This window comes from Ylistrum balloti, unplaced genomic scaffold, assembly GCF_031769215.1.
Source record: "Ylistrum balloti isolate Yb309-2 unplaced genomic scaffold, AGI_CSIRO_Ybal_v1 Utg370958, whole genome shotgun sequence".
NCBI lineage: Eukaryota > Metazoa > Mollusca > Bivalvia > Pectinida > Pectinidae > Ylistrum > Ylistrum balloti.
The window spans coordinates 280,309-293,449 of NW_026782539.1; the positions used below are offsets into that span (position 1 = coordinate 280,309).

The 13,141-nt window shown below is 39.6% G+C and overlaps 1 protein-coding gene across 2 annotated transcripts in view; it reads left to right on the top strand.

Moving 5' to 3' along the window:
• The first annotated feature begins 5,484 nt into the window (after positions 1–5,484).
• The window catches only part of LOC132559725 (apolipoprotein D-like), a 34,429-nt gene continuing 26,772 nt past the window's right edge, over positions 5,485–13,141 (top strand). For both annotated transcript variants that reach the window (XR_009554631.1, XM_060224351.1), the window contains exon 1: positions 5,485–5,773. Coding sequence is in view for 1 of the 2 variants with exons in the window: in XM_060224351.1 (XP_060080334.1) it covers positions 5,750–5,773 (24 nt within the window). In the remaining variant the exon portion in view is untranslated. The remainder of the gene's footprint in view (positions 5,774–13,141) is intronic.

Sequence of the window (13,141 nt, forward strand, 5' to 3'; positions counted from 1 at the left end):
ACAGGAGAGAGGACAACAGGTTGTACAATATATATTACATACAGGAGAGAGGACAACAAGTTGTAGAATATATATTACATACAGGAGAGAGGACAACAGGTTGTAGAATATATCACGTACAGGAGAGAGGACAACAGGTTGTAGAATATATATTACATACAGGAGAGAGGACAACAGGTTGTAGAATATATATTACATACAGGAGACAGGACAACAGGTTGTAGATTCACATATATATATATACATACAGGAGAGAGGACAACAGGTTGTCACATACAGGAGAGAGGACAACAGGTTGTAGAATATATATTACATACAGGAGAGAGGACAACAGGTTGTAGAATATATATTACATACAAGAGGCAGGACAACAGGTTGTAGAGTATATCACATACAGTACACAGGAGGACAACAGGTTGTAGAATATATATCACATACAGGAGAGAGGACAACAGGTTGTAGAATATATATTACATACAGGAGAGAGGACAACAGGTTGTAGAATATATATTACATACAGGAGACAGGACAATGGGTTGAAGAGTATATTACATACAGGAGAGAGGACAACTGGTTGTAGAATATATTACATACAGGAGAGAGGACAACAGGTTGTAGAATATATATTACATACAGGAAACAGGACAACAGGTTGTAGAGTATATGTCACATACAGGAGAGAGGACAACAGGTTGTAGAATATATGTCACATACTGGAGACAGGAAAACAGGTTGTAGAGTATATTACATACAGGAGAGAGGACAACAGGTTGTAGAATATATATTACATACAGGAGACAGGACAACAGGTTGTACAGGAGAGAGGACAACAGTTTTTAGAATATATCACATACAGGAGAGAGGACAACTGGTTGTTTTATATATTACATACAGGAGAGAGGACAACAGGTTGTAGAATATATATTACATACAGGAGAGAGGACAACAGGTTGTAGAATATATATTACATACAGGAGAGAGGACAACAGGTTGTAGAATATATATTACATACAGGAGAGAGGACAACAGGTTGTAGAATATATATTACATACAAGAGGCAGGACAACAGGTTGTAGAATATATCACATACAGGAGACAGGACAACAGGTTGTAGAATATATATCACATACAGGAGAGAGGACAACAGGTTGTAGAATATATCACATACAGGAGAGAGGACAACAGGTTGTAGAATATATCACATACAGGAGAGAGGACAACAGGTTGTAGAATATATCACATACAGGAGAGAGGACAACAGGGAGAGAGTACATACAGAAGAGAGGACAACAGGTTGTAGAATATATATTACATACAGGAGAGAGGACAACAAGTTGTAGAATATATATTACATACAGGAGAGAGGACAACAGGTTGTAGAATATATATTACATACAGGAGAGAGGACAACAGGTTGTAGAATATATATATACATACAGGAGGCAGGACAACAGGTTGTAGAATATATATCACATACAGGAGAGAGGACAACAGGTTGTAGACTATATATTACATACAGGAGACAGGACAAAAAGTTGTAGAGTATATATACAGTACACAGGAGGACAACAGGTTGTAGAATATATATAACATACAGGAGACATGACAACTTGTTGTAGAGTATATTTCACATACAGGAGAGAGGACAACAGGTTGTAGAATATATATTACATACAGGAGAGAGGACAACAGGTTGTAGGTGTTACATACTGGAGACAGGACAACAGGTTGTAGAATATATATTACATACAGGAGACAGGACAACAGGTTGTAGAATATATATTACATACAGGAGAGAGGACAACAGGTTGTAGAATATATATTACATACAGGAGACAGGACAACAGGTTGTAGAATATATCACATACTTGGGACAGGACAACAGGTTGTAGAATATATATCACATACAGGAGAGAGGAGGACAACAGGTTGTAGAATATATATTACATACATGAGAGAGGACAACAGGTTGTAGAATATATCACATACAGGAGAGAGGACAACAGGTTGTAGAATATATCACATACAGAAGACAGGACAACAGGTTGTAGAGTATATATTACATACAGGAGAGAGGACAACAGGTTGTAGAATATATCACATACAGGAGAGAGGACAACAGGTTGTAGAATATATATTACATACAGGAGAGAGGACAACAGGTTGTAGAATATATATTACATACAGGAGAGAGGACAACAGGTTGTAGAATATATATTACATACTGGAGACAGGACAACAGGTTGTAGAATATATATTACATACAGGAGAGAGGACAACAGGTTGTAGAATATATCACATACAGGAGAGAGGACAACAGGCTTTAGAATATATATTACATACTGGAGAGAGGACAACAGGTTGTAGAATATATATTACATACATGAGAGAGGACAACAGGTTGTAGAATATATATTACATACAGGAGACAGGACAACAGGTTGTAGAATATATCACATACAGGAGAGAGGACAACAGGTTGTAGAATATATATTACATACAGGAGAGAGGACAACAGGTTGTAGAATATATATTACATACAGGAGAGAGGACAACAGGTTGTAGAATATATATATTACATACTGGAGACGGGGCAACAGGTTGTAGAATATATATATTACATACTGTAGACAGGACAACAGGTTGTAGAATATATATTACATACTGGAGACAGGACAACAGGTTGTAGAATATATATTACATACTGGAGACAGGACAACAGGTTGTAGAGTATATATTGCATACAGGAAAGAGGACAACAGGTTGTAGAGTAGAAGACAGGACAACAGGTTGTAGACTATATGTTTCATACAGGAGAGAGGACAACAGGTTGTAGAATATATATTACATACAGGAGACAGGACAACAGGTTGTAGAGTATATTTTACATACAGGAGAGAGGACAACAGGTTGTAGAATATATATTACATACAGGAGACAGGACAACAGGTTGTAGAATATATCACATACAGGAGAGAGGACAACAGGTTGTAGAATATATATTACATACAGGAGACAGGACAACAGGTTGTAGAATATATGTCACATACTGGAGACAGGACAACAGGTTGTAGAGTATATAATACATACAGGAGAGAGGACAACAGGTTGTAGAATATATATTACATACAGGAGAGAGGACAACAGGTTGTAGAATATATATTACATACAGGATAGAGGACAACAGGTTGTAGAATATTACATACAGGAGAGAGGACAACAGGTTGTAGAATATATCACATACAGGAGAGAGGACAACAGGTTGTAGAATATATCACATACAGGAGAGAGGACAACAGGCTTTAGAATATATATTACATACTGGAGAGAGGACAACAGGTTGTAGAATATACCACATACAGGAGACAGGACAACAGGTTGTAGAGTATATATTGCATACAGGAAAGAGGACAACAGGTTGTAGAGTATATATGACAACAGGTTGTTGAGTATATATCACATACAGGAGAGAGGACAACAGGTTGTAGAATATATCACATACAGGAGAGAGGACAACAGGTTGTTATATTTCACATACAAAGATTCATGCCTTCAGATTTCATGTGTTCTTTTCCAAACATACTTCTTTTCATTCCTTCAGACAATGTTAACTCCTCTGGACTTACAGTTAACTCCTTCAGACAATGTTAATGCCTCTAGACTCACAGTTAGCTCCTTCAGACAATATTAACGCCTCTAGACTTACAGTTAACTCATTCAGATAACTTTAACGCCTCTACATTCACAGTTAACTCCTTCAGACAGTGTAAACGCCTCTAGACACACAGTTAGCTCCTTCAGACAGTGTAAACGCCTCTAGACACACAGTTGCTACTTCTGACAATGTTATTGTCTCTAGACACACAGTTAGCTCCTTCAGATAACGTTAACGCCTCTAGACACACAGTTAGCTCCTTCAGATAACGTTAACGCCTCTGGACTCACAGTTAACTCCTTCAGACAATGTTAATGTCTCTAGACTCACAGTTAACTCCTTCAGACAATGTTAACGCCTCTAGACACACAGTTAGCTCCTTCAGACAATATTAACGCCTCTAGACTTACAGTTAACTCATTCAGATAACTTTAACGCCTCTACATTCACAGTTAACTCCTTCAGACAGTGTAAACGCCTCTAGACACACAGTTAGCTCCTTCAGACAGTGTAAACGCCTCTAGACACACAGTTGCTCCTTCTGACAATGTTATTGTCTCTAGACACACAGTTAGCTCCTTCAGATAACGTTAACGCCTCTAGACACACAGTTAGCTCCTTCAGATAACGTTAACGCCTCTGGACTCACAGTTAACTCCTTCAGACAATGTTAATGTCTCTAGACTCACAGTTAACTCCTTCAGACAATGTTAACGCCTCTAGACACACAGTTATTCCTTCAGACAATGTTAACGCCTCTAGACTTACAGTTAACTCCTTCAGACACCTGCAGAATAGTTTTTACTCATGCAGACATACTGCTCACTACTCCTGACATACTGCTCACTACTCCTGACATACTGTTCACTACTACTGACATACTGTCCTTCAGTCACACTGCTCACTCCTCCAGATAAACTGTTCACTAATACAGACAATGTTCACTTCGCCAAACTCACTGTTCACTCCTCTAGGTTCACAGTTTACTACTCCAGACTCATTATTCACTGATCAAGATTTACTTTTCACTCTTACAAACTCAGTGTTCGTGTATCCAGACTCATTGTACTCTCCTCCAGACTCACTATTTAGGTCCCACGACTCATTATTTACGCCCCTAGTCTTACTTTTCACGTTTCTAGAAACAAAGTTAACGTTTCCAAACTCGTTCGTTACTCGTACACGGTCACTATTCACGCATCAAGACTCATTTTTGCATGTCCCCACATGACTAGGATGTTTGGTCCCATTCATTGTTATATTAAATGATCGGAGACATGTAAACCAACCATCTTGTATTATCGACTGCGATCGAAAAAAGAAGAATAGAGTCACGGTAGTGGTATTATGATGTAATTAATATGCTGTAGAGATATTGTGTATAGCAAGTTCTATCGATATATTGCCAGCACTGCGTGTTAACAAGCATCAGATAATAACAGATATGTGTCCCCTGCAATATCCATTCTGATGGAGAATATCCAGTGTTTGTATTCGCTGACAGGTGTTCAGTGTAAGTTTGTATAGACGTTGTGTACATCCTGTGTAACTCCAATAAACATCTCGTATTGGACATCCAGATTGCCACGTCACTTGAACCGTACTATTTCTGGCGGAGAATAAATAATTTTAAGAATCCATACATTGGAACTGTTTGTCCTTGGTCTGTTATTATCGAACCGATCGACTGTAGTTTTTGTTAGTGTATTTTATATTCCGTCGTGTAGCAGGAATCCCGTAGGTGTTGTGATTGGTGTTGCGGCCTCTACTAACATTGAGATGAGGCGGGTTCTCGTCATCGAGAAGCGTTGATCGGGGCATGCTTTTTTATTGACTTTATATGTAAATACAAATACACTGGGCGGTCTTACACAAAACCAGTCCACATTATCATGGAAGAAGCCAACTTGTCAGTGTAACTGGGATTCACGGATGTGCTCCCTTCGGGGAACACATAATTTTACATGCAGTGTGAACAAGAGTGTCTTGTTGTGTAACAATGTCCAGTATGAGACGTTCTATGGATAAGATATGCATACATCGAACTCGGAGGTATGAAGTGAAAAGTTCGAGCTTTGACGAGAATATAACAAAATGTGTGATTCCCTGGACACAGAGGTAAGTTTTATTTAAAAAAAAGGACTACATTTATTATGTTTTCGATCACTATATTGTGGGTCCTACTTAGGGTTCAGTGCGAGGCGTCAGTTGGGGTTGTATTCTGAAGTCTTGGGTAACAGGTGCGATGATCTGACGATGGGAAGATACAGAAGAAGATCTACGTTATACCAATAATACATAATAAGTAAAACGAACATAGATAGCGCGTTGTATGTCTTACCTGATTAAGAGGCTAATATACCATTGGGATGTTGGTATCAATACGTAGTGGTAGAGGCTTAACTGAGAAAGGACTGGCAGTGTAATGTTGAGAACATGTAAATGAGATTTCAATCTGGCTAATATGAAGTCGTAATTTACTAAGATACCCAGAACATTGAGGTAATTACATGATTAACAGGGATAAGTTCCCATCCGATTGTGGAGATGGTCAGATTTTATCTAATATGGTTATATGTGAAAAATCAATCCCTGTGTAATTACATATCCCCCAAATAATGTATGAATCTAGATAGAATTTTGAGACAAGGTTAGTCTAAGGCACTAATGAATAGAGTTATGCCAAGTTTCCTGCAGTGACAGCATTTTAACAGGGGAGATTACTCTGGATCAAGGTTTATAGCTGAGGAGTGAGTCTTAGTCACATACAAACATACAAACTGATTACAAAGAAAAAAATAAAATCTTCAGAAACCGCATATGATATAGATATTTACAAATAGATGTTTTTATCTTTGATTGGACTGAGAATGTGAAATACGTTTTTGGGAAAATTCAATTTCTTGTTTATGAATGAATACACATCACGCAGAAATCTTATTTACGCTAACTTGGAGATTGCAACGTAACAATAGAGTTTCTAAATGAGATCGTCTACATCATTATTTATTCATGTAAAACTATACAAAGTATAGAGAGATAGACGTGAATAGAGACGGTTGTATCGGTATATGTGGCAACATAGATCAATGTCATCTACCAGCACAGTGGGTCGACATTGCCTGCATGTGACTATATAGATATACGTATGTAAATGTATAGTCACTGATATGAGTATACAGGTGTACACATAGTGGACTCTGTCTAAACCGGACTCTGTGCAATCCAGATATCTGCCTAATCCAGTCAAATAATCAAGTCCCAGTTCCAACAATATTATAACAATGTACTCTCTACAATCCGGAACTCCCTACAAAACGGCCAAATTATTCGGTCCGAAAGGTGTTCGGTTTAGACAGATTCCACTATATAAGTATACAGATTTAGGTATATAGTGCATGTATGTCAGTATGAAATACATAAACATACAGACATTTTTAAAATGCCGGTATAAATCAGAATATCAGTAGAATGTTTGCTATGATACAATTCCGAACCACAACACTTTAGCCGCCAAAGCCGTCCTGTTTTGTGACGTTCACGTTCTACTCGTCGCCCCCACACTCCGCCTCCCGTCACCGTGGTGTGACTACTTTGTTTCATTTTCGTAAGGTGACGTCGCAACAACATGAGTGCAGCGGGAGGACGCCGCGGTTACAACTGGTAGGCTTTCAACCAGTTCGAACTGTTTAGGCATAGACCGGACACCCAAACAATTTCTCTGTTTACGAATCGATTGCACAAGTGCATTAATCATTTGAGATGGCAAAATCCCACGCGGCAGCTTTGCGGGTTGTCGTTTCGAGGACGATCGGATGTTGACCCAGTTTGACAAAAATAATGTGCCACTCGACGCGAAGACTCTCCAGTCCGGATCATGTCTACAGCTCTTTTCTTATGCCATGTGACAGCGGAAACATAATATGTAACAATATAAAAGGATTAGGTGTCACCTTGATATTTTATGAAATTCGAGAGAAGGTAAAAGGACGTCTCGCTTGAATGATTCTTGGTAACCCCATTGGATTCTATTATGAACACTATTTTAATTTTCGGTGTATTGGGTATACACGGGACTTTCCACTTGCATTTTGAATTCTATAAATAATAGACTGGTTGAGAAACAATATTTGCCGTGTGCTGCATTTCATGGCTAAGATATTGTAAAGGGTGACGATACGATATTAAACTAAATACTTCACATACAGTCGAGCAATGTAAACACTGTATGCATTTGAGTACTTTCGTATCACTTGGGTAATTTCACCATTCAGTGAAACGAATCTCAACGCCACACTTCTAAATTCTTTAGTGATCTATTAAAATACAGCTTGAGTCCATATGAAAGTATCGGGGGGTTCTATTGTTTAAAAGTAACTTGTATATTTTATCAAGGATTGTAAGGACGTCTTTGAAAAATTCTTCCTACGAGAAAATGGCAGTAACGGGCAGTAGAAAGTACGACACAGACAGTGCAGAATAGACAGTTAATGGCAAACAGTGGTGTGTAGACAGTTAATGGTAGACAGTGCTGAATAGACAGTTAATGGCAGACAGTGGTGTGTAGACAGTTAATGGTAGACAGTGGTGTGTAGAAAGTTAATGGTACAGAGTGGTGAGTAGACAGTTGATGGTAGACAGTGGTGTGTAGACAGTTAATGGTAGACAGTGGTGAGTAGACCGCAACTGGTAGACAGTGGTGTGTAGACAGTGGTGTGTAGACAGTGGTGTGTAGACAGTGGTGTGTAGACAGTGGTGTGTAGACAGTTAATGGTAGACATTCGTGAGTAGACAGTGGTGTGTAGACAGTTAATGGTAGACAGTGGTGTGTAGACAGTTAATAAAAGACAGTGGTGAGTAGACAGTTAATGGTAGACAGTGGTGTGTAGACAGGTAATGGTAGACACAGGTGTGTAGACAGTGGAGTGTAGACAGTTAATGGGTGTGTAGACAGACAGTTAATAAAAGACAGTGGTGAGTAGACAGTTAATGGTAGACAGTGGTGAGTGCTATTAATGTAGACATGTGTTAACAGTTAATGGTAGACAGTGGTGTGTGTGTAGACAGTGGTGTGTAGACAGTTAATGGTAGACAGCGGTGTGTAGGTAATGGTAGAAAGTGGTGAATAGACAGTTAATGGTAGACAATGATGAGTAAACGGTTAATGGTAGACATTGACAGTTAATGTAGACAGTGTGAGTAAACAGTTAATGGTACACGGTGTGTAGACAGTTAATGGTAGACAGTGGTAAACAGTTAATGGTAGACAGCTAGTTAATGGTGACAGTAGACAGTTAATGGTAAGTTAATATTAGACAGTGGTGAGTAAACAGTTAATGGTACACGGTGGTGAGTAAACAGTTAATGGTAGACAGTGGTGAGTAGACAGTTAATGGTAGACAGTGGTGAGTAGACAGTTAATGGTAGACAGTGGTGAGTAGGCTATTAATGGTAGACAGTGATGTGTAAACAATTAATGGTAGACAGTGGTGTGTAGACATTTAATGGTAGACAGTGGTGAGTAGACAGTTAATGGTAGACAGCTAATGGTAAACAGTTGTGAGTAAAGAGTTAATGGTAGACAGTGATGAGTAAACAGTTAATGGTAGACATTGGTGTGTAGACAGTTAATGGTAGACAGCGGTGTGTAGACAGTTAATGGTAGACAGCGGTGTGTAGACAGTTAATGGTAGACTGTGGTGAGCAGACAGTTAATGGTAGACACTGGTGAGTAGACAGTTAATGGTAGACAGTGATGAGTTGGCTATTAATGGTAGACAGTGGTGAGTAGACAGTTAATGGTAGATAGCGGTGTGTAGACAGTTAATGGTAGACAGTGGTGAGTAAACAGATAATGGTAGACAGCGGTGTGTAGACAATGAGTGGTAGAAAGTGGTGTATAGACAGTTAATGGTAGACAATGATGAGTAGACAGTTAATTGTAGACAGTGATAAGTTGGCTATTAATGGTAGACAGTGGTGAGTAGACAGTTAATGGTTGACAGTGATGAGTAGGCTATTAATGGTAGACAGTGATGTGTAAACAGTTAATGGTAGAGAGTGGTGTGTAGACATTTAATGGTAGACAGTGGTGTGTGGACAGTTAATTGTAGACAGTGATGAGTAAACTATTAATGGTAGACAGTGATGTGTAAACAGTTAATGGTAGACAGCGGTGAGTAGACAGTTAATTGTAGACAGTGATGAGTAGACAGTTACTGGTAGACAGTGGTGTGTGGACAGTTAATGGTAGACAGTGGTGAGTAGACAGTTAACGGTAGACACAGGTGTGTAGACAGTGGTGTGTAGACAGTTAAAGGTAGACAGTGGTGTGTGGACAGTTAATGGTAGGTAATGGTGGGTGGCAGTTAATGGTAGACAATGATCAGTAAACGGTTAATGGTAGACATTGTTGAGTGGCAGTTAATACAAGACAGCGGTGAGTAAACAGTTAAATGGTAGACAGTGGTGAGTAGGCTATTAATGGTAGACAGTGATGTGTAAACAGTTAACGGTAGAAACTGGTGTGTAGATATTTAATGGTAGACATTGTTGAGTGGCAGTTAATATGAGACAGTGGTGAGTAAACAGTTAATGGTAGACAGTGGTGAGTAAACAGTTAATGGTAGACAGTGGTGAGCAGACAGTTAATGGTAGACAGCGGTGAGTAGACAGTTAATGGTAGACAGCGGTGTGTAGACAGTTAATGGTAGACAGCGGTGTGTAGACAGTTAATGGTAGACTGTGGTGAGCAGACAGTTAATGGTAGACAGTGGTGAGTAGGCTATTAATGGTAGACAGTGATATGTAAACAGTTAATGGTAGACAGTGGTGTGTAGACATTTAATGGTACACAGTGGTGTGTAAACAGCTAATGGTAGACAGCGGTGTGTAGACAATGAGTGGTAGAAAGTGGTGAATAGACAGTTAATGGTAGACAATGATGAGTGGCAGTTAATATTTGACAGTGGTGAGTAAACAGTTAATGGTAGACAGTGGTGTGTTCACAGTTAATGGAAGACAGCGGTGTGTAGACAGTTAATGGTAGATAGTGGTGAGTAGACAGTGGTGTGTAGACAGTGGTGTGGAGACAGTGAATGGTAGACAGTGGTGAGTAGACAGTAAATGGTAGACAGTGATGAGTTGACAGTTAATGGTAGACAGCGGTGTGTAGACAGTTAATGGTAGACAGCGGTGTGTGGACAGTTAATAGTAGACAGTGGTGAGCAGACAGTTAATGGTAGACAGTGGTGAGTAGACAGTTAATGGTAGACATTGGTGTGTAGACAGTTAATGGTAGACAGCGGTGTGTAGACAGTTAATTGTAGACAGTGATGAGTTGGCTATTAATGGTAGACAGTGGTGAGTAGACAGTTAATGGTAGACAGCGATGTGTAGACAGTTAATGGTAGACAGCTTTATGTAGACAGTTAATGGTAGACAGTGGTGAGTAAACTATTAATGGTAGACAGTGGTGAGTAGACAGTTAATGGTTGACAGTGATGAGTAGGCTATTAATGGTAGACAGTGATATGTAAACAGTTAATGGTAGACAGTGATGTGTAAACAGTTAATGGTAGACAGTGGTGTGTTCACAGTTAATGGAAGACAGCGGTGTGTAGACAGTTAATGGTAGATAGTGGTGAGTAGACAGTGGTGTGTAGACAGTGGTGTGGAGACAGTGAATGGTAGACAGTGGTGAGTTGACAGTTAATGGTAGACAGCGGTGTGTAGACAGTTAATGGTAGACAGCGGTGTGTGGACAGTTAATAGTAGACAGTGGTGAGCAGACAGTTAATGGTAGACAGTGGTGAGTAGACAGTTAATGGTAGACAGTAGTGAGTAGACAGTTAAAGGTAGACAGTGGTGTGTAGACAGTTAATGGTAGACAGCGGTGTGTAGACAGTTAATTGTAGACAGTGATGAGTTGGCTATTAATGGTAGACAGTGGTGAGTAGACAGTTAATGGTAGACAGCGATGTGTAGACAGTTAATGGTAGACAGCTTTATGTAGACAGTTAATGGTAGACAGTGGTGAGTAAACTATTAATGGTAGACAGTGGTGAGTAGACAGTTAATGGTTGACAGTGATGAGTAGGCTATTAATGGTAGACAGTGATATGTAAACAGTTAATGGTAGACAGTGATGTGTAAACAGTTAATGGTAGACAGTGGTGTGTTCACAGTTAATGGAAGACAGCGGTGTGTAGACAGTTAATGGTAGATAGTGGTGAGTAGACAGTTGTGTGTAGACAGTGGTGTGGAGACAGTGAATGGTAGACAGTGGTGAGTTGACAGTTAATGGTAGACAGCGGTGTGTAGACAGTTAATGGTAGACAGCGGTGTGTGGACAGTTAATAGTAGACAGTGGTGAGCAGACAGTTAATGGTAGACAGTGGTGAGTAGACAGTTAATGGTAGACAGTAGTGAGTAGACAGTTAAAGGTAGACAGCGGTGTGTAGACAGTTAATGGTAGACAGTGGTGAATAGACGGCTTACGGTAGACAGTGGTAAGTAGGCTAATAATGGTTGACAGTGGTGAGTAGACAGGTAATGGTAGACAGCGGTGTGTAGACAGTTAATGGTAGACAGCGGTGTGTAGACAGTTAATGGTAGACAGCGGTGCATAGACAGTTAATGGTAGACTGTGGTGAGCAGATAGTTAATGGTAGACAGTGGTGTGTAGACATTTAATGGTAGACAGTGGTGTGTAAACAGCTAATGGTAGACAGCGGTGTGTAGACAATGAGTGGTAGAAAGTGGTGAATAGACAGTTAATGGTAGACAATGATGAGTAAACGGTTAATGGTAGACATTGTTGAGTGGCAGTTAATATGAGACAGTGGTGAGTAAACAGTTAATGGTAGACAGTGGTGAGTAAACAGTTAATGGTAGACAGCTGTGTGTACACAGTTAATGGTAGACAGTGGTGAGCAGACAGTTAATGGTAGACAGTAGTGAGTGGACAGTTAATGGTAGACAGCGGTGTGTAGACAGTTAATGGTAGACAGCGGTGTGTAGACAGTTAATGGTAGACAGCGGTGTGTAGACAGTTAATGGTAGACAGCGGTGTGTAGACAGTTAATGGTAGACTGTGGTGAGCAGACAGTTAATGGTAGAAAGTGGTGAGTAGGCTATTAATGGTAGACAGTGATATGTAAACAGTTAATGGTAGACAGTGGTGTTTAGACATTTAATGGTACACAGTGGTGTGTAAACAGCTAATGGTAGACTGCGGTGTGTAGACAATGAGTGGTAAAAAGTGGTGAATAGACAGTTAATGGTAGACAATGATGAGTGGCAGTTAATATTTGACAGTGGTGAGTAAACAGTTAATGGTAGACAGTGGTGAGTAAACAGTTAATGGTAGACAGTGGTGTGTTCACAGTTAATGGAAGACAGCGGTGTGTAGACAGTTAATGGTAGACAGCGGTGTGTGGACAGTTAATAGAAGACAGTGGTGAGCAGACAGTTAATGGTAGACAG